General features: G+C 39.6%; 1 protein-coding gene across 3 annotated transcripts in view; it reads right to left on the minus strand.

Moving 5' to 3' along the window:
* Window positions 1-10,868: 10,868 nt before the first annotated feature.
* The window catches only part of NECTIN3 (nectin cell adhesion molecule 3), a 61,288-nt gene continuing 46,044 nt past the window's right edge, over window positions 10,869-26,112 (minus strand). For 2 of the 3 annotated variants that reach the window (XM_057407411.1, XM_057407407.1), the window contains 4 exons: window positions 22,127-22,265; window positions 20,685-20,766; window positions 11,581-11,643; window positions 10,869-11,073 (listed from right to left, as the gene is read on the minus strand). In XM_057407411.1, coding sequence (XP_057263394.1) covers window positions 10,897-11,073; window positions 11,581-11,643; window positions 20,685-20,766; window positions 22,127-22,265 — 461 coding nt within the window. In that variant the 3' untranslated portion in view covers window positions 10,869-10,896. The remainder of the gene's footprint in view (window positions 11,074-11,580; window positions 11,644-20,684; window positions 20,767-22,126; window positions 22,266-26,112) is intronic. The other variant, XM_057407410.1, reaches the window with a different exon arrangement.

Genomic DNA, 26,112 nt, shown 5'->3' on the forward strand with positions numbered 1-26,112 from the left:
GACTAGGAGTGACAAAAAGCTTCCAGACTTCCAAAAGGAAGCAAGAATAGAATTGAAGCTGAAGTAGGACGCTTACTTCAGAAAACCTTCTCCCCATATGTGAATTCAGTCCATCAGTTCAGTCACCAGAGGCAATTCTGGCACCCTATGCAATTCCATCCAAGAGCAGCACCCTATCAGCTTTTCCTGTGTTCATGATGATCTTCGCTCTTTTTAAAGCAATTCCTCAAGCATTCAGGGTATTTTTAGTCATTTGGAATGGCAAGCAACCGCAAAAGAAGTAGTCCTTTAATTACATTTGCACCCCATATGGTTAGCTTCAAAGGCACAGAGGCAGATTCAGGACTGACAGATAGATAGCCCACCTCAGTGTTTAGCATGGACTTGAGAGATGAACAATATGCATTCACTACAGCACACACTGGTAGCAGACTACCCAAAAAGCACCTGCTATGCTATCAGCTTCATGCAGAGGCACTTATTGGGCTGTCTGACAGCTACTGTACCTGTGACAGACTATACCACACAGATGAGCATGTCTCAATGCACAAAGAGGCTGTTGCAAGACCATTCTCAGCTGTTGAAGGTGTCCCATACCGGGGCAAAAGGCTCATTTTCTTTCCTCAGTTCAGCCTTGCATCCTAAGATGCACTCACACAGATGAACAGAGAGAAGCAGGATTATCAAGAAGCGTGTAACTAAAGAGAATCCTATTCTCTGGCTAGACTATGATTTATCAGCAAAAAAATCCACTGAAATTCAGACTAAAATCTGGCTTATGAGGAAATAGTACAGCTGAATACCTTTCTGAGACACAGCTATTGAAGGCAAAACCACAAGTGATGGAGGATAGCGATGAAGAACACAAACCTGAAGCAGTACAGGAATAAAAAGGAAGATTATTTCCCTTGCAGGGCCTTTTCCCCTTGGAATCTCATACACAGAATTTGCACAAGACTGTTGAGATGCAACCAGGCTTCATCACAATAAAACCGGGCATCTTCAGATTTCACCAGGGCTAAACAGAAGCCTAGGTTCTCTCTGCTGCACAAATGGAAAACCACTCAATAGTAACACCAGGCAATCACAGACATAATGAAGGCAGCAGTATTGCCAATGTACCTGACAGTAACAGACAGCTTTCCTTTGTAACTACCTGTACGTGCCTACAGGGAAAGATGCCATCACCTTGCCCTGGTATTTACTTAGTTGAAGATAAAGAAAGCCTATCACATAGTAATTAGCTCCATGTGTTCACATATTCTGTGAACAAAAAGCATTTCAGTAACAGCAAAGAAATTCACAGCAGGAAACACACAAGAAGCTACTTCTTGTCTAAGGAAAGACTGAAGTTTAGGGACTAGGTAGGCAAAATCCAAACAGCAAGGCAAAAAGCTCACCTACATTAATATAACAGCTACTCAGAGTTCTATGTATTTTACACTTGGGTTGAAATCCATCTTCTTGTCCTTGACCAGCTGACTTCCTATGGTGACTTCCTGGAATTCCAGCCTATCCAGAACTATCAGTTCATCTGCATTTAAAAACCAAGTGTGTACTTCTGCTGGCATTAGAGTCCAGCAAGCGCAGGAACTATCAGAGAGGACATATTCCTGTCTATTTATAGGAACATTCAGCATTGATGACAGAAGGATTCGAGAACATTTCTAATGAAGAGAGGCAGATTATATTTTAATGATTTCCTGATACTAATCAGGGCAAGACACAAGCTCTTTGATAGGACTGAAGCTATCCTGAGACAGAGTGAGCTCTATCCAGATGCACAGCAGTCCTCAATCACCATTCCCTTCAGGCTCACTTGTTTAGTGCTCCAGTCAAGCACAGTGGGACTTCACCCACAGCTTTGAGAACTGTGCTTTTGACACTTGTATGGCAGCACATTCAGCTTCCCACGGGGTCAGTTTGTTTGGGTGCTCTTCTTTGCTTCTTTTCAGTTTGCACCAAATATCAAATCATCATCGCAGCACAGAATGGTTTGGGTTAGACCTCAAAGCTCACCCAGTTCCAACCCCACTACCACGGGCAGGGACACCTTTCCCTAGAGCAGGTTGTTCCAAGCCCCATCCAACCTGGCCTTGAGCACTGCCAGGGATGGCAGTACCTTCAGAAAACAACACATATGCGAGACAGCCCAAATCAACTGTCATTCAGCACAGGCACCTAGAAAACACAAAGCTCTGACTGAAGTCACAAAAGGAAGGGGAGGGGTTATTAAAAAGCCCTAAACAGAGGGCTCTTGTTTAAGCCTTGTTAATGATGGCAGTCAAGCATGGACAACCACGGCTGATCTTTCAGCATGCAATTCCCATCTCCAAGGAAATAAAACAATGCTCAGTTACATTCAGAGGAGCAGCAAGCCTATCCTTGTAACAAGGAGTAAATAAGTTTATGGGGGAAATACTAAGAATAGTTAGATTTCCTAGAGGATTCCAAAGTTCCAGTTATAAAAGCCAGCAGGTATTTCATATTGGAGCACGCTATTATTGGTACAATTGAACTTGCAGGAAATGCAGCACTGGAGTTTGTGACAGGGAATGGATGGATGGTTTCCTGACCTACATCAACCAACACGCACAAAGGAGCAAAGAATCTTGTGCTACGCAAATTGTGCATAGGAAGCTTAGGAGAATCTTCTTTCACTTATTTCCCCGCATCTCTAAAGGAGATTTATTACTGTGTGGTACCAGTGGATGCTGTGGAATATTTTTTGGACTATTTTTATTTGCATTAGCAGCAACTTGGCCAGCTGGAGTTAAGGGGACTTCAAGATGCATAGCTTTAAGGAAGTGCTCTCACACTTCTTGCACAGTTTGGCATAGTTATACCTAGGCACATCGTGATAAGTGCTAAGCTTCCCAGTCTCTTGCCTAAAATACCCAGAGAGTAGCTCAGTAAATTCACATATAGACTGCATTGACTAAGTATAGCACCTAATGTGGTCATTTTGGATTCAGTTTTACTTGTATATCTCCTGGGTGGGTTTTTTCCCCCCACCTCTTTACTGGAAGTCTTTTCAGGAACCAGAAGACATGAATTGCAAGTATACAAATTAAGATGCTATCTGACTATTAACATAATGCTGTGACCTGTAATAAAATCAACAGCAGAAAAAAACCACTAATACCTTTATGACTCCGTGTGGTTTTATAAGGAAGCTCTCCTGTCTAATGCAAGCTGACACTATTTCAGATGCTGCTTGGCTAATGGGGCTGGAGTAGGTCCAAAGCAGCTTCAGACACTTTCAGGGCACCCATTAGTCTGCTAGTACATTATCATACTTCCAGTTTACAGAGAGCCTTTAAATCAACATCTCAGAAGTGCACCAGTGTCGGTTCCTTTAACTGTAGAGCATTAGCATAAAATACCAACCAAACAGCCCCAAATACTGCTAAATGTGTCAGAAGGGGATTGGGAGGATGGAAGGGGAAAGGGGACAGGCATAGCAAAGTGCAGAGTTAAATCTGGTACCAACTACAGCTGATGATGTCAAGAGAACCTGAACTGCAGGAGAAGCCCTTCTGCTGAAGGAACAGTTTAGCAAGAGAGCTCAAAGGTGCAGTAAGCATCTGTAACATTGCCACTCATTCCCATTCCATCCCTGCACCTCCCTCTCCCCCAGCTTTGTCTTTAGACACAAGGCTGGTGACTTTTACAAAGGCTTGCCTAGTTCTGAATGGTTTTCAAGGTAAGACCCTTTACATTCTTGCAAGAGAAAGGCTTCCCTGAAGCTTCCAACACAAAAGCAGCCAATGTCACTACTTGCATACTCACTCTGTTGTACTTTAAGCTGCTTTCTTCTTTAAGCTGTTCTGACTTCTTCTCGCCACCCCTCCCAATCTTGTTAAAGAGAACAGATTTCCTTAGTTATTTCAAATGTACCGAGTTATTTCCCAGTACAGTAACCCAACTCCTTACTTTTTAATCAATGCTTCCACAAGCATACAAGCATCCCCCAGGCATTTTATTTCACACAGATATCTATGGGGTCAATCACACTCGCTGTGCGAATCATGCACTCAAGCCTGATCAGCGACACTAGAAATTCAATCACCTTTGGCTGTTTCGATGAATCTTTTTGATGGACTAGGGGACAACTACGCAGCTATTTAATCTGCACACAGATCCAGTCTTAAACAGATGGAGAAACTTGGATGGGATTCCATAGTAACACGTCTGAAAGCGACAATTTTACACCTCTCACTCTGCCTCAAAACTGTGAGCTTTCGCATAACCTACAGTAACCTACAACAGTCAGCTAAGTAGCATCAACATCCAAAGTAACCAGATTCTTCCTGCTATTAGGACACAGCAGACACTGAGGAGCTTTCCAAGCAGTTGTTACCTTCGGTTTATCTATTATGGCTTCAGAAAACTGAAAAGCCAGTCACTGCTTTGGCAGAGGACAGCATTTTTTGGTTGATTGGTAGCACTACTTTAGTATAATAAAGGCATAGAGCTCATTTCTACTATCAAGAGATCAAGCTATTTTACCAGGAAATCCCACTACTGAACACGCGCTACCTCACACCATTGCGGAACATGAAAGAGGTGGAAAAGGAAATGGTGCAACACAATCTCAACCGTTTCAATAAAGTCAAAACTTAACTGTCCCAAGAAGCCAGGGCAGAAGCAAAAGAGACAAATACAGTAAAACATGGGATGTTTTCTCCATCTTAAGTACTTTCTCCTTCATAAAACCCTAAGTAGCTGCCTTAGTGGAAGATATCTAGCCAAGATTATAAAGAGAAAGGAAATCCTATAGGAGAGACTGTTGCCTCTCCCTGCTGGAAAAAAACTGAGATCCGAGATGACTGGGCAAAGAACCACCCTATGGATATAGAAGGCGCAAGGATGTAGGAAAGGGATGGGAGAGAGACAGGCTATGGAACTGACAGAAACAAAATAGGGTTTTTAAGGTGTCTGATGCCTTTTGAATTAGTTTCATTAATAACCCTGAATGTAACTGAATGAAACACTGTGAATCTGTAAAGCTCCCTTTTAAAGAGTAGAAACCAGGCAGCTCTACACTGCAAAGGGCAGGCAGAACTTGCAGGTTTATGTAAAGGCTAGTCTATCCAGTGTACAAAGCCACAGGACACCAGGGGCCTCGCTGGCTGATCAAATTCCCTAAAGTCATCACTCTGTCCAGACACAATCCTTGGTAATGGTCACGTCTGTGCCACGTGGCTTAAAGCATCGAGCCCAGCCAGGAAGAATTCCTGTTCTCCAAGGTAAGAGGAAGTGTAAAGCAGATGGCTTGACTTCGTAGTTAAAAGCAGAGGGAAACTTTTAGGACCCAATTTTTTAGTAGCCCATTTTAGAAGTACTTAAAGAGTCAACAAAAAACACATCCAAACACGTGAGACTTTTTGCTCTACCCAGTATTTGTTATTTGGTACTAATCCAGGTCTCCTATGAATATTCCCAGCCACAGGAAATGGATGCAGCTGACACATTAAAGTCACAGGCATTAGAAACAAAGCACCATACCCTGAAATGGTGCAAGTCTTCCTCCAGCAACCGTAAGTCTTTTGTCCTTTTGCTTAGAGCCTACCTGGATGGACCAATCTACAAGGGATGGTATCTACTAAATTTGGAATTTAAACCTATCTGGATCAATACATAGGTATTTTACTTGTTCATGGTAATTTCTCCCTTTTCTCTCAATTCACATCAAGGAAAGAAAGATCTGTTAGTTGTGGGATTAAACTCAGGAAGCTTCAGGTTTTTATTGCTAATAGAACAGCCATAGAAGTAGCTTAATCTGGTCTTGAAAGAGCCTGTTTAGTCAGAAGACAAACCCAACTGCCCTACGTTTTCATCTACCATATAGCCAGATTATTATTTTCATACAGATGCTAAAATGAAGTTACTTCCCAGCATTCAGACTGAAGTCACCTGGCACTGGATTGGAACCAGAGGCTAAAGCGGCAGACAAGGATTTAGTCAAAGAAAGACATCTAAATTATCAACTTACATTAAGAGCAGTGAAAGTATCTGAGATACCATCACAGACATCATAAAGAACTGGGAACCCATTAAAGTACTTCTGTACCAGAACAGGACCAAATTCAGGTGCGGTGCAACAGCAAATACTTCTTCCTTCATCAATCAGCATTAAAAGTTTCTTCTTAATCTGTTATCATTCTAGTTTATCCCAGTGGAAGAGTACATTTCAAGTAGGAACATAACAAAACTGTGGCTGAATTCAAGTTAAAATGTCTTCTTGTTATACGCAGCACAATCTGTGCATTCTGTGTGCAGCCCTGCACAGTAAATTGAAATTCAGCTGGTGAGCCTACTTTGTCTCCAACTTGGTCTCAAAATAGGAAGCTAAATTCCAATTATACAGTCTTGATTACTAGTCACACAAAGGGCAGAAGAATCACAGCTTGTCTTGTAGGCTCCTAAGTAGAATTTATTTTCTACTGGCAATTGAAGGATCTAGATTTAGATACAGCATAAAATCAACGCAAGGAAGATCATAAGACTAGGAAAAGTGCAGATTAAAATGCCTAACACATCTCGACTTGGGTTTCACATTGTTTGAATAATTATTACTAAGATTCAAAACTCTTTTTGTGTGCATTTAATATCATTCAGTTACAAGTTAATTACCACAAGTAATGCCATACTTTTCAATAAATACAGGAACTTGACTGTCAGAAACCAACTCTGAGGTTTATTAGAGCTTTCAACCAGTACTTGCACAGATAGACTCCTTAACAAGTCCAGGTTTTGGCTAAGTATCAAATCACAGGCCTCTACTTTTCAAAGCATCTGGTGGTATTAGGCACAAAGAGCTCCACAGTTAGGTCCTTTCATAGACTGGTTTCTGAGTGAAATCACTCCTGCCTAGCATTCTTCCAATGCGGACAACTATTGCCAAAATATGTACCAGTAACACAGCAAGACAAAAAGAAAGACAAATGCAGGTTGGTAGGCTTTAATGCCACTGATTTTTTCTAAGCCATCTACCTCCACAGGGAAATAAAGTGGTCTTCTACTGGATACAACCACTAGCTGTCACCACCTTAACAGTGTACCATAACTTCTACTTGCCTTTTCTGCGCTTCATTAGAGCATAACTACCTTTAACCACCTTCACAACTGGCCAGGTCATTTATGTCTTTGCACACCAAGTCGGTTCTTTTAGGTTTCCCCACGTATTCCAGAGATCTATACCACCAGCTGGCTGCCCTCCCACTGGGCAACTAGGCAGGTAAGAACTACCCAGGCTGTTTTGGACTTCTTTGCCTGGAGCTTTAGCTCTGCCAGTCCGTAATCTCTGCAGTGACCTACTCTGTCAAAGCAATTCAATATGCTCTGTTCCTACTGCACTTACATGCAGACCCTTCAAGGGACGCAGTGGGCTCCTGAAGAGTAACTTCAGGTCTTAAGCATTTATCTATACAACACCGCAGCATTCTGCACCTGAACTTGTATCACTCAGAGAAGGCAACAGCAGCAACACTGCCATGAAACAGCTAAAGTTAAGATATCCAAAAGAGCAAACCTTCCCTCCGCTCTTTGTGAATCACACTTTCTTACTAGGCTTTCTTTGAGCTGAATTCCCAATACATTAGATAATTTTGGGATGAACAGCAGCAGTCATTTAATAATCTTGTTTCCCTTTCTTTTTAGTTTAGTATATTTTCACAGCTTTCCTTTCTATTACACCCACAGGCATTTTGGACATATGCCAAACATTAGATCTTACGCCTCCTATTATTAGCATAGCTTGTAGAATGTAAAGATCCTTGAGCAGATCATTTATCAAAGCTAGAGAGGTGAATTCCTACTCTTCCCCTCCATTCCCACCTCCTTCAACCGTGATTTTGGGTATTCAGTTAACCGACCCCTGTTAAACAAAACTAAGCTGAAAGGAAATCTGCTTCCAGCATGAGAGACATTCAGAAGTGGTACTGCTAGAGAAAAGAACCCCTGCTCTACATACACACCAGAGAGGAGGAAACATATCACCAAGAAAATGAATACATTTTCCAGAGCTTAAGCAATCCTAAATGTGAACAACACAGCAAAAAGTCTGCATTTCAAATATTTTTATTCAAATCAGAACACAAATACAAACATCTGAAAATGTACAAAAAATACAAAAGGACATTTTCTACGCCTTAAAAAAGCTGATTAAACTTCTATCTGTGCAATCCTTTCTGTGGGAAATTCTAATCAGCAGACATTTAATGTGCTCTTCATAGCATTCTATGCCAAATCCCGCCCCCCCCCAAAATCCAGTCTGACTGAAGACTACAGCAACATGTCCAAAAAAGCCCTAACACACTAAATATCCCTGAATAGATCACAAACACACCATTTCTCCCAGGTAATAAACATGATAATACATTTCCCTACTGACTTTAGGGCTGATGGGTAGTTCACAATTCTAGCTTTCTACACAAAACTGGATACATAACTTGTGCAACACAGCTGGGCTCCATTTTCCCGGTTTGAACTGGTTTTACCAACTCAGAAAAGCCATTATAGCTTTGTGGATAGCTTTCTGCCTTCCTCCTTCCCCCAAAGGTTCAACTCTTCAAACAAAAATGGATTCGCAAATAAGAATAAAAAGCAGTAGAAGAGGTCTGAACCCCATATAATTGGTTTTTACATCATCTGCCAACATAATAGGAACTGAAATGATCATCTGCTCAATGTCACATTGTGCTAACAAATGCAGTGGAAGCGTTATCACAATAACACCGTTTTGAACCACTCTATATATCCAAATATATTTTGCATGGAGTTTTGCTCAGCGATGTTATGAAGTTATCTCACACAATGTAGTTCACCTCAATGTTCTGTCATTCCATTTGCTTTAACATTTGTCCAAGACACTACTTTCTTCTCATGTTCTGGCAGTAGATGATTTTTTGCAGCTGCAGTAATGTAAGGACAGGTAAGGCAACGTTTGTGGAAAGAGGTAGCTGCTTAAAATGACATTATTGGAAAACATATAATGGGGCACACAATCGCTTCTTTACATCTCAAATACAGCAGACTTTAAAGTTGAAAACAGTTGCTCAGTTTACAGGAACACGCTCAGTCCCTAAGACAAAAGCAAGTCGACAGTAGTTTGAATTAAGCTCATGAGAAACAGGTTCTCTTCGACCTTGTACTCTGCCATTCCTTCCACTGTCAACATCATCCACATCATGTAACATAAAGCTGCTTAACAAAGGAATATGGGCACCTAAGCATAATGTAGCTGCTACCTGCAACAAACTAGAAATACTTACCTGCTCATGCTGTGGATAGGAATATCCCATCAACTTTTACTATGATGGAGATGAATACAGGTTGAATACAGGTTAAAATCGCATCCTGCCTGTAGCACACTTAACTATAGTGGCTTTCAATTCTATTGCTTCTGCAACTATAACTCTTCCCTCCGAACATTCCAACATCCTCAGAGAAAACCCTAATATCACAGAAGTAATGTTTAATAATGTAACAACAGCTAGTTGAGTGTGACATAGCCATTCTTCTCAACATTTCTGCAGCTCATCTGACTGAAAATCATCATTCTGTACTAGTGTGTATAAAACACACAAGCCATTTCAGTTTCTCCCGCAAATTTTAGTCAGTGTCTTACTTCCTCGTGCCTTAAAATACTTTAAGATTGTCCTGTAAAGCTCATTTCAGAATACACATTATTTTATTTGTCAAACATTTACTTTTTGCTCCAAAGGAAAACTTTGTTTTTATAAAAAGGTCCTGAGCACGTTTTTCAACCATCACTCCATACTCAAAAGTTCACATGGGATAATGTTAGCACTGGTAACACCAGGCCACTCTCCAGTTACCCACACTACTGGTTAAGATTAAAGGACAGTGTTGAAAACTACTCACAGTCTACTCAAGTTTTCCTTGTCTTGCTAAGATGTAAGAACACATCACAGGCAGTTTTACTGTAACTGAGAAGAAACCAAAGAATGTGAAGTGTATTTATTACCAAGTCTGCAAAATTTAATAAGGGAGTAACACTTTAAGTTACTATGGGAGTTACTATGGGAGTAACCTAGATTTAATACGGGAAAAACAGCTAAACAGCAATTTGTAGGCAAGATGCAGCTATACCTAAGACTCTCTTAGGAAGTTTTGTCTGTCTAGTCATCTACTTCCTACAGCAAAGTTTCAAGCAAGAGCTACTGCACAACTACAACCAACAAGTAATGTCAAATAACCTCCAGGATCAATATAAACCAGAATAGTTTCTGATGTAAGGAAATTGCTCCACTTTTCACAAGGTGGGAAGACACACAACTTATGAAACAAAGTATTTGAGAGGTAGTCTAGTTGCTCATTTGACTGGGAGAGGTAGAGCTAGTTGAGAAATCAATAGCTAATGCCAGTCAAAATGACAATTATCCCAAGCGTTCTAAGATGTGAAAAGTACTCAGCTGAGAGTGATTATGTCACCAAGGGTTCAGCTGTCTTGCTCATATTTACTTACTTTGACATAGTTTTACATAGGTTATTGTAAAGTATCCATTCAGAGAGAGAATGCTCCCAGAAATAACCAGGGAAACAGCTTAACTACATTTTGGCCTGTGTCAACCAATTCATCAAGTTTATACATCTTATGACTATAAAGGTTAATAAAGCTAAATGGCTCTCCTCTTTTGGCAGGCTGATATAACTACAAACGCATACCAAAGGCTAGAAGCAAGTAAAGTTTCAAATTCCATAGGGTTTATCTATATAAAATTCTCTATGCAATTTGTTCCCACAGGAAAAAAAAACAAAAAGACTTATTTCAGAGATGAAAGCCTACAAGACACACTGGACATACTGTCAACAGGTATTAAAAACTCCTCTTAATATCCTAAGAGTTAAAGACATCTGGGTACAGAATCATACATAATGCTCCCTTGGATTGATGTAGACTCCTCCAGGTCCTGAGTTATCCGGGTATCTGCTGCTCCAATTTTTGTAGTACGTTTGCTGATAAACAGGATACATATGCTGAATGCCTTCTTCTTCCTGTGGCTCTTCAGCCTCACAAGTAAGTTGTCTTCCATTCACAACGTTCTAAACACACACAAGAAGTAATCAGTTTCGTAGTTCATGTATAGAATCTGCAATTCCTGGTTTTGTTAAAGCGTGAAGCAAAACAGAAGGTGCATGATCTGTAAAATGGCCCTATGAATCAAGGACTATGAACTTAAAAAGCACATTCACTAACAGACATGACAAAAGCGTTAGTAGCTACTCAGAGTTAACCCCAAACGTTTGTTCAAAGTTAGATTTTAAGGCTCAATAAATCTAAAAAGCAAATCAAAACTATGAAGATAAAGCACAGAAACGCTGACATTTTATTCAACAAAACCTACAGAGATATAGTGTTTAATGTATTAGTCAGCAAAACTACCTAGGTACTTCCCACTTCATGCATAACAAACCCACACACCCAACAGTTACTGACTAGCATGGACAAATATTTATAATATCTCTTTATGAAAGGCATCCTTATAAGCTTCTTGTAAGAAACAAGATGAAATCAAAGCTTGTATCAGGAATTCACAGCATCTTATTTACCATGTGCTCAAAGTTTCCAGTATCCTTTTCTCTGTACTGGCTTTGCAAAGCAAAACTTTCTTTCTGAAATGAGAGAAGTTACAGTGGAAGCAAGTCAAAATTCAACACCGCAGAACAGGTTCAGTTCATACAGAAATGCCAGCCACCATGCGTGAAGCGCCTGAACTGACGACTAATAGGAACACTTACAAGCTAACCTCTGCTGGAAAAAAAGAACCTATTGTCAATTTGAGAAGTGTTATTTGCACGTTTGAGTTTGCCATTTTATTTCAGCATAAGCATGGTTGAGGAAAATTAAAAAGCTTTATTTTAACAGGACCGATTTTAGATGAACCACGGGTTAAAACCAAAGGAAAAGCAAAAATCAGTTCACAGTTACCACACGCATCATACGGATAAATGCTGGGTCTGATATTGCACTGATGTATTTAACAGAGAAGGAATTCACTTGTACGCTACCGAGAGTAGAAGGGAGTATTTGTTTCTTAATTTGATAACATTGAACACAGTACTTCCCACTGAACAAGTAAACATTTGTAATGAGAGTACGCTAAACAAATGAAAGTAATTGCTCTTCAGTACAACTGAACTGATTTAATTTTGCCCTTATTAATTAAAGCAGCATAGATGCACTTACAGACTGTCGAACCCAGTCTGTTCTGCTGATGGATTTTCCAACTGACAGCCCACATTTCCTACACGTTTTACCATTAGCTTTTTAAGTGAGGCCTAAAACCTGTTCCTCAAAGTTTATCTCTCCAAAGCATTGTTTTGGAGGTCCTGAAAACCCTGATAGCTAGATGCACATCAGGAACTAACTGGCATTGTATCCAGGGGACAGGACAAGAGCTAATAGCAATCAAAATCCTCCCAAACATATAGCATGAACACTCCGCATCTTAATGACAACTGCAGGTCTGCTCCTGCTGTTCAGCATGGCTTGCTAATTAAACCATAGCCATATCAGCAGGAAGTTCTTCTGCAACTCACATAGGAGTCCACTGCTTGATTCATTAAGCCCATTAGTCTTGTGCAACACTGGCTATGTTAACATAGGAAAAAACCCAACTTACTCACCAGATGGGTCCTGCCACCCAATTCCCTCTCCTAGTCTTAGAAAGCCAATTTATTCTGCAGTTACTAGCCCTGTCTTAGTTCCCCAAGAAGAGTCCCACCACCAAGATCAATATAGTTTTACTGAGTCTTTAACACTAAGTTTCAAAACTCATTAGCATCACACAGCTATTGGAATAACGAAAGTCTTCAATCTCACAGCAACCTAGTGACCAAAAGCATTTGAGATATCTCTACCCCTTAACTCTTCAGTCAGGTCTTGGAGAAGCTCCATACTAAAAAGAGATGTTCTCAGGTAGTCTTAGATAGCCATGGCTCTCTGCCCTACTTATACCTCTTATATTTCCAAACAAAACTGTGGCAGCTTTATGAGCTAATGCATTGAGCCTGAACACACATAGTGAACACCGATATCCCCAACAGCATGACTATGCTTTGGCCTGACAGAAGTGCTTGTGTTAGCCCTCAGTTTGAGAGAACAAATGCATGTCAGTAAAATGACAAGTACATAAAGACAGGCTATGGTAAATTTGGCAGCTTCTGAAAGACAAGAATAAACATTTATCTGAGTTTCACCACACTGATCCAATGGGAGACAAGAGGCACCTAGGTGTTGCTCATAGAATCATCATAGAATAGTTAGGGTTGGAAAGGACCTTAAGATCATCCAGTTCCACCCCCCCTGCCATGGGCAGGGACACCTCACACTAAACCATGGCACCCAAGGCCTTGTCCAACCTGGTCTTGAACACTGCCAGGGATGGAGCATTCACAACCTCCCTGGGCAACCCATTCCAGTGCCTCACCACCCTAACAGGAAAGAATTTCCTCCTTATATCCAATCTAAACTTCCCTTGTTTAAGTTTTAACCCGTTACCCTTTGTCCTGTCACTACAGTCCCTAATGAAGAGTCCCTCCCCAGCATCCCTATAGGCCCCCTTCAGATACTGGAAAGCTGTTCAGGTCTCTCCCTAATGGTATCTTGGGACTTTCACTGCTTGACTCGCGATCCACTAGCAACACTTCTCAACTAAGTAGTTTCCTCCACCAACTTAAACTTTATTCTGTAAATCTCAAGACCTCCAACCCATTCTGCTTCCTCAATCATCTTCCTTCTAAGCAAAGAATCAACACTCTAAAACCATCTGGAATTGGTTTGGAAAAAAAAGCAAAACTCCTCAAAAACCAGTAATTCCCATTTAAGCTATGTAAAGATGGTAAGTTTAAGAAGCTTTCTTCATAGACTTCCAACTAAGTATATCTGGGTCAAGTACAGGGAGTCCTCATTGCCTAGGTATCGGATTTATTCAGAAAACAGACAACTGTAGCTTAATACTGCTTGTTTTAACTCCAGTCTGTCACTAGCCAATTTCATACCTCTACCATTACTTTGCCATCAGCAATCTCCAGGTGACCAAGAAGGCAACAAACTGGAAGTAACATTATAGCAGCTGAAGACACCAGGCTCTGGTACAGCCAAAAGGAACAAAGATGTACCTTGAGGTTATGCAGACACTGGTCTAAGAAATATCAGAATGATGACTAGAAAGGTGAAGCTTTATTGACAAGCAGAACACAGCCTGAACAGTTATGAGATTATATGACAAAATGGAAGACAAAAAGTGGACAAACATATGGTGCCTGTAATTGTTTCCAAAGACAGGACAACCGCACTGCATTAAGAGCAACAGCATGAAGAAAAACCATCAATCAAAGCTAGTAAAGACCCAATACATCATGAAGAGTTCCTTCTGTAACAGGGCTCATGTCAAAATCAAATACAAACAAGCTACACTGTATACAGTGTTCATAAATAACCCTATTCAGAGTGAGAATAGATGGACATAGTTTTTCTTCACTACTTATACCAAACAGGTCATCATTTTCATCACCTGCCTGCCCACATAAACTGCTGAATTATTTCTATGCAAACAATAGCTACAGCACCCATCACCTTATGTACTCATCTTGAACATACAACATAACTCAGAATTCCAACTAAGCAAAAGAGCCCAGGCCTGAACTACCCCTCTCATTTTCCCCAAAACAACCTACCAAAGCACAAGAGCACAGAGCTGTTACCTTCAAGGACAAACAATACAAGAGCCTTCCAAACAGCTGAACTGAAACTCAAGTTAACTTACAAAACCATTAAAGGAAATACAACTTTCCATTTCGTGCATGTTTATATACTCACCTCTAATTTGACTATATCTTTCAGGAAGAAATGCTTCCTTGCCTTTCTTCTGAGCTCCATCTAATGAATACACTGCACACACTACACCGAGCACACTCAAACACGTTTTCAAATCCCAAGGAAGTCAGTTCTTTATTAGGCATTTATGGTTTTAAACTCTACAAAAAATGGCAGAGAGTATCTAAATGTTCCACTTTCCATTCCCTTCTTAATCATAGCTTTAAAAAAGAAAAACTCTACTGCAACTATACATTTGAATCTCTGCAAATAAAGGCATTTAATTGCAGGGGAAGATTTAGAACACACTTCCTCATCAGGAGTAAACCTTCCTACAATTGAGTCAGCTTCCTGTCAGAGGGATCTGTTTTGATCTCCATTTTCAGATTAGACAGAGCTATACATTATGCTGATTATAGTGTAAGTTACTTAACACAGAAGATTCAAACCCTCCCCCTTTTATAAAAGAAAGGGTCTTTCGCACTGTTGTGATGGGAGTACTTTTGTTAGCAAAATGGGCTATTTCCAAACATGCATTTAATCACCAGCTGCCTGACTTAAAGCATGGCTGATTTTAATCACACCAAGCAATGCTACCTGAGAATTATCATTTGGGATACAGCTTACCCTACTGAATCATCCCATGGGCAGGGACACCTTGGGTGCACTAAACCATGGCACCCAAGGCTCTGTCCAGCCTGGCTTTGAACACTGCCAGGGATGGAGCATTCACAACCTCCCTGGGCAACCCATTCCAGTGCCTCAGCACCCTTACAGTAAAGAACCTCTTCCTTGCATCCAATCTAAACTTCCCCTGTTTAAGTTTTAACCCGTTACCCCTTGTCCTATCATCACCAAAGGCTACTGTTCTGTGAGCAAATAAATCTGCCTGCTCAAGAATTTCTACCGTCGGTGGACTTAAACATGATTTAGGCAAACACTGTAAACTAGAACAAGGAAATTCCAGTGGGTTCATTTATTCAGCTAAACCTAGAGACAAAGGAAATCATCTCACATGGCATAAGAACACACCACCTTTTCTAGAGAAAGGAGTTTACTGCCAGCAAGTGATTGAACTAAAATCATTAGGTTCTATCAAAGAAAACTGGTGCTCAGCTACAGTGTTTCTGTGCAGGAGGATACAGTGTATGTGGGGCTTTGTGCACTGATGCTTACAATAGTTTGCACTGTCTTACCTTTTCCATTCTGCAGAGTTTCATAAAAGCATTTTTACTCTAAAGACGCTCCTTCTCAATTATTCCTTTAAAAGCCTGAAGCAATTCTCTTGCCAACATCTTCATCTTTTATTTTCTCATCCTCTTCAGTTTAGAAACCCTATTACAAAAGTGTCAACTGACAAAAAGCTCATGCCTCATTTTGGTCCCTATCTAGTTAATGTGGGGTTTGTGTGGTAGGGTTCCTTCCTCTTCTCCCTCCCCAACCCCGTAAGATCCTTTATCACTACTGATGAGCTGTTTACAGCTCTCCAGTCTAAGGCAAATTATAACAATAATGCTTCCTTTTTCACCAAGGAAGAGACGTTCCCACCTGTATCAAGACCACTAGCAAAAGAATTAGAAGAGTATAAGACATCCATAATATAAAACGTATCAATATTACGCTAGGTTTAAGAGTAGTGAGGGTGATCTTTCCAAATCCGTTTCAGAAATATCACCATTCAGTAAACGGTGATATATGTTTTTAACTGTGCTAATACAATTTCACCATCATCTTTGTCCTTGTTTTGTCTGGGATAGAGTTAATTTTCTTCCTAGTAGCTGGTGCTGTGCTGTGTTTTGGCTTTAGTCTGGGAACAACACTGATGACAGACTAACGTTTTAGTTGCTGCTCTGTAGCACTTACCCTGATCAAAGTCTTTTCAGTCTCATGCTCTGCCAGTGAGGAGGAGCACAAGAAGCTGAGTGGAAGCAGAGACAAGACACCGGACCCAAACTAGCCAAAGGGGTATTCCATACCACAGCACATCACGGCCAGTGTGTAAGCTGGGGGGAGTCACCTGGAAGGTACCAATCACTGCTCCATATCGGCCAGTGGGTGGTCAGCAATTGCTTTGTGCATCACTTCTGTTTATTGCTTTTGTTTTCCTTTCCTCTCCTCACTTTTATCTCTCTCTCTCTCTCTGTTATTCCCCTTATTATTATAATATTGTACTTTATTTTCATTATTAAACTGTTCTTTTTTTCAACCCGCAGTTTTGGCATTCTCTTGATTCTCCTCCCCATCCTGCCCAGGGAGGGAAAAAGAGGCAGGGGGTGACAAACGGCTGCATGGTATTTAGTCGCCATCTGGGTTTAAAACACCAATCTTTTCTGTTTTGAACAGGAATACAAATGTTACCATTAAAGATCTTTAGAATACGCCAGGGTTGCTTAGCTAAATATATAAGGTATTCTTAACATGGCAACCCTAAAGTCAGTCTTCTCACAGCTAGAATTACCTACTGGGCTGTATTTCTCCTCTCAGTTAATGAAACTAACTCTAACAATACCCTAAATTAGCATCTCTCCTTCCACTCCTCTTATAAATATTATGCAACAGAGGAATTCCTATTTAAGCCACTGGAATGGCTCCATTGTTCAGCTTCCTCTCGATTTGCTCCAGAACTCGGTTGCCAAGCGGAGATTCCCCTCTCAACAAAGACCCAGCCTTCAGGCTGCTCACTGCTCTTTAACGTAACATGGGAAAAGTAGTTCAGAGTAACAGAACAGTGTTTCTATGACAGTGATTATTAAAAAGCTACCTGACAAAAGCTATAGATTTGTTGCTAAAAACATCAGCAAAGATGGACCTACAATCTTGACAGTAAATAAAACTATTTGCACTGCAATTTTCCTTTTGTTCCACTTAATAGTCCTATGCTTTGGACTTTTGCCTCATACTTGCAGGGCCATAAGTAAACCGGATCCACTCAATTCTCAAGTGATTCAATTAAAACATAAATGGGCATCTGCAAATAGCAGTACACAGAAACTATTAGGAGTACTCAGGTTCCCGGTACTTTTACAAACATGTAGCTTATTATTTAACATTAGCATATACTTAAAGTATACTTAAAGCTTCCAAGTAGGAAGGAGTAACTATAAATGTCATTAGCTACTCAGTAATATCAAATGTCTACAACATCCCCCTTCATTTTAATACCAACACCCATCTACTCAGATATGGGTAACATCTACTTAAATATGGATTGCTGGCACTGGAGAATTTCAGCTTTTTCAATTGCACTTGGAATGCTTAGCAAGAACCAAGAAAGCTTCTGTGCATGATTGGAACAGTACCTGATTGGAATATTTGCACATTACATATAGCAACTTACCACAATTAAATTTAATCTACCCATTTTCAACCCTCAGTTATTTGGGTATACAAAGACACCATTTATAATAATTCCCCTTTAACTCTGCCCCTTCATGCAGCCTATCATTTCCACTCAGGTTGAATTTTATCATCTGTTGCTGTTGAAGATGCAGTGATACTTCACCTGCATTTCTTTTCAGTGTTACCAGAACCTTATGTCTGATCTAGAGAGGTGCTCATGAGTTTGCTTCTCATGTATGACTAAACAATGCTGTCTGGAATATGAATTACAAGGCCAGTACAGACTTTCAGTCTAACAGCACTAAACACAGTGACAGGCTGCTAGTTTGCTTACTCAAGTGGTGGCTTACTACACCAAAACAATGCAACCAAGCACTCCCTGACTAAAGCTAGCACTTTGACACTTGTGTTAGATAAAGCAGAGGCTCTTGCCTCAAGCATGAGAGAGCACACGTTGATTATAGGTAGTATCGGATAAGACGACTCGGGCTCCAGTTCTCTCAGATTCGGAGTTCCACAGAAGTAAAAAATAACAGGTACACTAACAACATTATGCCATTCTTTTTAAATAAAGCATAGTTAGCATCAAACCTGGAAAAGAACCGTATCCTTTGCCACCCAAACCAACTTAGAACTGCCTTTATCCAGTTTGAGAGAAGGGAGTATGTGGTTCAGTCTGGTTAGGGATTTTCCTCTATTTATAAAATGTTTAGATAACCAATTATATTTTATGCTAAACAAAGACTACAGTCAGCTTTAGCTTTTCTTAGTTCGTAAGTACTAAGAGAAGCCACAGTAAGCAAAACCAAGAAAGAATTCAATGACAGCAGAGTTCCAAAGAGGAAAACAATAAGGTATACACTTCATAAGTAACCCAGTAAAGGGTAAATAATTGCATTTCCTTTCGCTGTCATTTTGCCATGTAGCGACACTACAGATGCACAAATAACACAATAGTCACTATCTTCTGATTCTATAAGCAAGATAATCTTTTACCACAGCAGCTAAAGCACAGCAATGTTTTGGCAGAAGCATGATTCACTGATAATGCATTTGTCAAGTACTGTAGTGACAGAAGAGTTACTACAGAGTTAGCACAAGCTGCCCGGCCTGAGCACAGAAAAGCATTTCCTTTTGTGTTACCTTAGGTGCTGTACCACCTCCAAGATCAGAAAACAAAAACCTATCATACTTTTTCCCAACCAAACGCTTTATACCTTCATAACGTTATAATTATCATGTTGCTACTAAAAGTAGCAACAGATCTCCAAAGTTTCGTGTTTCATTCAGCAACAAGATAAGCAAGCATTACTCAATGTAATACACAACATTTTTTTCATACATTACTGTCATGAGATAGAGGAAAGCTTCTATCAGCAACTGAGCTTTAGTAATCAGCAATCAATTCAGAAAATCTACAAGAGTATTTTCAGCATTACTACGAACTCCATCAAAATCTGTCTTTAAGGTGGGTAAAGAATTTTTATTCCTAGGGCATCCCTCTGTAAGAAAAAAAGGCTTCTGTGGTCCTTAAAGCTGTGCAGATACACCGGTTTACTGCAAATCCACTACCTGGTATTAACAAACGACTGCCTGGATTACCTCAGTCTTTTAATTCAGCACAAGTTATTAGAATCACATTATTTATACAAGCTACTCAACATGAAACAAGAATCCCATTAGGAACAATTACAATCTAATTCTCAGTAATACCGATAGGTGATTAATGTTTTCTTCAGCGTAAGCAGGAATAATAGAAAATAATCAGACTGACTGATTTAATATATACAACCCCTACACACACACTTTAAGGGCTCCAGTCAGCATCACAGTGTTCACAAACAGACTAGTTTACTATACATAGTGCAACAATCAGTGCTGTTAATCAAAGCTTGCCTCCCTTGAACAGATCCCTTCTGTGCTGTCTAATATAGAAGCAGCCTTCTGAATTCACCTGGAGCTTCACGAGCAGTACAACGCAGCACAAGACCATGCTGTAGCTAAGAAAAGCAGTCTTATCCTTCCCTGTTCCCCACTTAAATTCCTCATTTGCTAAAATTAGCTTTCCAGTATCACCTCTATGATCCTACGATCCACACAAACTTTAACAGCTTAGAGGAATGACAGCTGTTGCTAGCAAAGATGATGCTGCTGAAGTCACTTAAGTTTACCAACTCTATTTGTTCCCCCCACATGAAGACTGCTTTATAAAGCTATGTATATTCTTTTAATCACCACAGAAATCAAACTATAGTGTTTTCTAATTCAGGAGGAGCACTATAAGAGATACAGAGAGGATCTATCTACCAGTTTCCTGACCTTTAAGGACAACTAACACCATGGAACTAAGATTCAGATACTACATAAAGAGGGAAATCTCTTGGTTACAAACCAAGGATAGAAATACATGACTAGAAAGGCAAAATCAGACTAAACTAATATGACAAAGTAACACTTCACCTACCTCAATTTAAGATATATATAACTGTTTACTCACCTGAAGCATGGCTTCTTTCTGTGGTACAGAGAACGCTCTTTCCTCATTTGAAGATGGTTTGTGAGTGGGTGGAAGATCAATCCTGCAGTAAAGAATGAAACAGGACATGCCATGTTTGCCAAGTCCAACTGAATGGGCAGAGACTATTTATTTCAGCTGGCAGATCATCCGACACACAACATTCGGGGACATACACCTTTCAGTCAGCAATGACACCTATGAAATACTGTAATGTTAACACATCCACCACTGGCAATGATTCAGCCACATACTCTTTGTAGAAAAGCACCACCCATAACTTGTTATTTATCCTGTGAGGTGTGAAGAAGACTGAACCTCCCCTCACCACCACCCCCCCCCCCCTCCCAAGCAGAATTAGGGACTACTGGTATCTATTGTTATTTCTAGGTTATGAGATACCAACATTTACTGCTACAGTCTTCCCTTGCAAAGTCTTCGAGAAAGCCTCACAATTAATTCAGACATGCAAGACTTCTCTATTGTAACTTTCTCAGTGAAAGCAAATGGCTCTAAAAGAATGAGAAGGTTTAAAACAATTCATATAATTATGCTTCAGCTACAGAATGTAAGAGAAACAAAGCAGAAACCAGCATTTCTAACAATGACTCAGTTGTAGGAAAACACTTGACTCATCTTGCTAGCTCGAGATTCAAGTGCTCCAATTTACTTTATGCTCAATGTTGAAAGTTATTTTATTCTTATTCTATACTCCTTATTAAGTACATACAGACATGACAGACATTTTCTTCCTCACTCAGTTTAAGTGTTACCAGTATAGGGTATGTGTGAAAAGACTTGTATTTGCAGATATTCAAAGCCATTGTAACTCTTTATGACTGTTCCAAACAGGGTCTAGACATCATCGACTTGAACTGATGAAACCTTTTCAGACTTGCTTTGTTTACTTGGTTTCGTTTGACTATATCGGATGCTTAAAGTAAACCACGTCTGTGCCACAGACTCCAAAAACCAACACGCCAGAAAGCACGCTGAGGCAGTCATTTCTAAGCACGCATCTATGGGTGCTCGTTTCACTTTACGTATCTTTGTGGACCTTTACTGCTGCAAAGCACGGTCAACCTGCTCTTACGTTAAACCTACTTTTACAATAAGCTAGCAGTCTGTGGCACCAGTCAAGACAGATCTCTCCTGTGCCCTCCAGTTTAACTGATTATCACTTTTCATTAAAAAACACTCAACAAACTTCTGAAGAGATGAAGAATTGCATTACCTCTGAAATCACGCCTAGCCTCCTCATTTCTTTTTTCATAAACCAAATTTCTACTCCAAAACTGCAGCCTAAAATGATGACAGCTGAACAGCTGCTAAGTAAACTCTGACGTTGAAATACCTGCATAGAACAAAGGCTTTATGCTTATTGCTTTCAATTAAATAAAACGTAAAATCCAACACATACTCACACTTTGTCAAGGTAAGATGGCCTTTTTTTCCTTGGGGTCAGTAGCACTGTCACAAAGATGGTAATGATAAAAAGAGCAAGGACTGCTCCAATCACAGCCCCTGCTACAGCAACAGAAGAGGTCTGCTTAAATGGCACATCTGCAATGTGATAGCATAGATTACACCTTCAAGAAGTTCACATGCCTTCAATACCCAGATAAACTATTTCAGCATTGCTCTGTTTCTTCCTTCCATGACCAAACAGAAAGCCTTGTCCTGCACTAGCATTCTTGCAATATTGGCTCTGGTCACCCAATTAAAGAAGTGCTTGTAATGAGAGAGCTCATGAATCCTCAGTATCATTTCAAAAATGTCATTAGCTATCTTTAATAAATACTACCTGCATGCATTTTAATTTCAATTTCAGGGGAAGATGAAGTTCCAGCACACACGCTTTGCACTTACAAGAGCAAGTAATTCAAAATGATAGATAACTATGGCTTTATTTGCCATCTTTATTTAGAGCCACTGAAGTCTGCAGAAAGGAAAAAGGGAAACTTAAAATCAGAGGATAAAAGATACACTACCAGGGGCAATGAACACAAAATCACTAATACTGGACTTACAGTTATCAAAACAACCCCTAAAGCCATCTATGATCCCCGGGACTTCACACTTTAAGCCATAAGAAACAGTCATCTTTACAAATGAATTTTAACTGAGCAGGGGAAGGGGAGAAAGAAAGAGAGAAAAATTGTTCTGTTCTTTATATTTTTGTTGGTGGTTGGCTTTTGCTTAGTTGCTTTCTTTAGAAAAGAGTTTGTCCTTTAACCTCAGCATTGTCAAACCTAATGTTCAATAACTCCTATGTAGAGCTAACGCATGTCAATCTGTAAAGGTCAACCACTTTGCTGTACTAGGGATTCAGAAAGTTGAAATCTTGACTACGAAACCTACTAGCATACTTTAAGTCAGTATTACCAATCACAATGTTCCAAACCTCCACCAACAGGCTTATCAAAAAAATTGGTTTTACCCATAAAATATAGGTAGCATACAGAAATATTACTCTGACCTACAGTAATTACTTGATCAGAAATGTAATAGCAAAGAAGCTAAAAATTAACATAGCTCTGTACTTGTAACATCTCTAATGCAGTTTACTTCAGCTATTTCCTCTAAGAAATAATCACACACTGCCTCTCTCCAAATACCACACAACCATCCTCCATGGAATATCTTACCAGATGAAATCTTAAGGTCAAAAACCCTAACACTATGCAGTATGTTTTATCAATTATTAATCATTCTAGTGCTATTTCTTTTGTATGCTGGAGAGCTGGACAAAATCATCATCTTCTCATGCCTCATTTAAAACAAAATAAAACAACAACAACAAAAAACAAACCCAAACCACCTTAATTCCAATCTGATAAAGGGATTTCTGTCCTCTTGCTGCATATGAAAGACCTGACAGCAATACTCCCCTGCAATTGCTCATGTAAGTATGATTAGGTACCTTAAACAAAACTGAAATAAACATTTTTTGGTGACTTTCTTTAAGGGATAAAGTGATAGATTAACAACTTGCAGGAAGGTAATCCACTCTAGAAGACTAATGTAACACACCACCTTTACAAAGCAGCTTTCTTGACATAAGCTCCGTTGGCTATCAGATACCGATCTATACATGTAAGGAGCACAATTGACATTCTCCTGAAAACAGGCACATGAGTCAGCAGAAAACTCACTTAACCACTGCATTGGCTTCAGTGTAGTTTACATAAGTGTCCTCCTGCTTAAATAAGAAAGTTGTAGATAACTAATATACCCTGTCAGGTCCAGATTCGTGAAGATGCTTTGCTCTTGTGACTGTACCAGAAGATTTCCTTGACTGTCTCACACTCATTTTCAAAGTCCTTTTTTGCTAAAATGTTGAAGCATCATAAAGTATCACACTTTCATTGAAAGATCAGCCACTGAATCCCATTTTGGATGAGATAACAATAGCCTCCCATTTACTTCTGAACACCAGGAAACATAGCGATATCCCAGTAAGTGTAATAATGTACGGGAACTAAACTGCAATTACTACAGGATTCACTTAACTTAATTACTTTAGGAAAAATATAGTCACAAAAAACCATCAGTCTTCCTAGAAGAACAAAGAAGAAGAAGAAACCCAGCCTCCTATGCCCAGCTAAAAAAGCCAGAGAGCACCATAGTGCCAGCTACACAGCATTTATAGACCAGCTGGTTAGAAATAGATGGGGATAGATCAAGAGCAGAGTTACAGCCATTGTATTTACTTTTATTTGGAAGACTCTTAATCCCAGATAGTGTATCAGCTGTGCTTGAAGTGAAGCTGTTTAGATAGCAACTATCCCTATTTATCACTCTCAAGTTCCATACTTCTGAATATAGTTTCTGAAGACACGTCTTTCATAAGCTTAGGGTCTCCAAGGGGAAACGCTAACAAGTCCCTCTTAAACACTTCAGTTGCTTCTACCCAGCCTCTGGTTTCATTATGCTTTTGCATCTCCAACTTTAAGAGCGCATCTGTCAAACATTTCTGTACACTACCTATGTTCCAGAAGGTAACAAAAAGTTTATTCACACAACAGCCATTTGTACTTACAATCAATTCTTTTTACAACAGTCATAATGTACAAAACATTGCAACACGCGTAAGCCCTATTCCTATTATCAACTCCAAAACATTTCAACTTCTTAACCCATAGGAATTAAATATAGATATATATAATTTTTAAAAATTAAAACAAAAAAAATCCACAGAGACAAAAGCAAAATATCCCATGTGGAGAACAGGTTTATGGTTGTTTATTTCTAAGTAACACCATCTTTTAAAGATGAGACATCAAGTATTCTTTATTTGAAGAGAGGTATGATCTCTTTATTCCAGAAATAATTTGGATTGGAACCTTCTGCTAGAAATTTAACTCCTTTCTTTGCGTTTGCCCTCAAACTCCAGATACACACAATATCATTTGCCATTGTTCTTGAGACTTTGGTCAGTCATGTATCAGTACTCCATTAATCCAAACATGAACTTAAGTTGTTTAGGGATGCTCTTCCATTTGATTTTCAAATAAAGCTGTTGTCACTCTTTGTTTAAAGACATGCAGTCATAAGCAATCACAGTGTATTGTCTACAATGCTCAATACAATTATTTTTGTGAAGCTCTAAATGGCCTAAGCTACCGAAGATCATGAGGATAGAAAAGAGCTTCCAGCATGAGTGCTCACAAAGCAGCTGTAATTATACAGCCTATTTTATTTCCAAGGTAGCAGAGATTTGTCCCTTTTCATGCTTCAAATACTAATAGCCTTGTCGGCTTCATTTTCCTCGAGCTAAACCCCTAACAATGGCACTTCGAAGGATGTACTACCCAAATTATTATTTATCATTGGTGTGTAATTCATCTGAAGCTATGTCATCAGAACTAGTTTGGTGAACCTGCTCAAGACAAAGCAGAACTACTTCAGATGTCCTACACAGAATACCTACAGTGTCATTTTAAAGAAGAATGCATCATTCAGTAAGTATCAATTATTTGCAGGGAAAACAAATCCACTGTGGTGCAGACTGCAGAGTTCAGATAAACTCCCATTTCACAGATTCTATAGTTGCAGCATTAGAGAATATGTTTTCAACTACATGAAGTAGCAATGCAAGTGTCCACTTCCCTACTAATCATCTGAAATTCTAGTTACCCTCTTCAAAGTAAGCATTGTAACTTATTCGGAAGCAGCGTAAAACCACTGTTTTAACTTCTGGTCAATAAAAATTCTAGCAACCGCTTATTGGCACCTGGGTAAATAAGCAAATTCACAATAGCCTCCAGCTCCAAAATCTATTAGACTTTTCTTCTTAGTTGTGTCCAGTTCTTGGGCTTGCAAATTCACTGGTAAGATTCCCACAAAGCCTCAGAAAAAGGTCTCTACAATTGTACCCTGGGTACTTGCAAAGAGTCTTGTATTCATG

Source organism: Pezoporus wallicus, unplaced genomic scaffold (genome assembly GCF_028554395.1).
Source record: "Pezoporus wallicus isolate ANWC-B61680 ecotype Strahan unplaced genomic scaffold, APGP_CSIRO_Pwel_v1 contig_13817, whole genome shotgun sequence".
Taxonomy (NCBI): Eukaryota; Metazoa; Chordata; class Aves; order Psittaciformes; family Psittacidae; genus Pezoporus; species Pezoporus wallicus.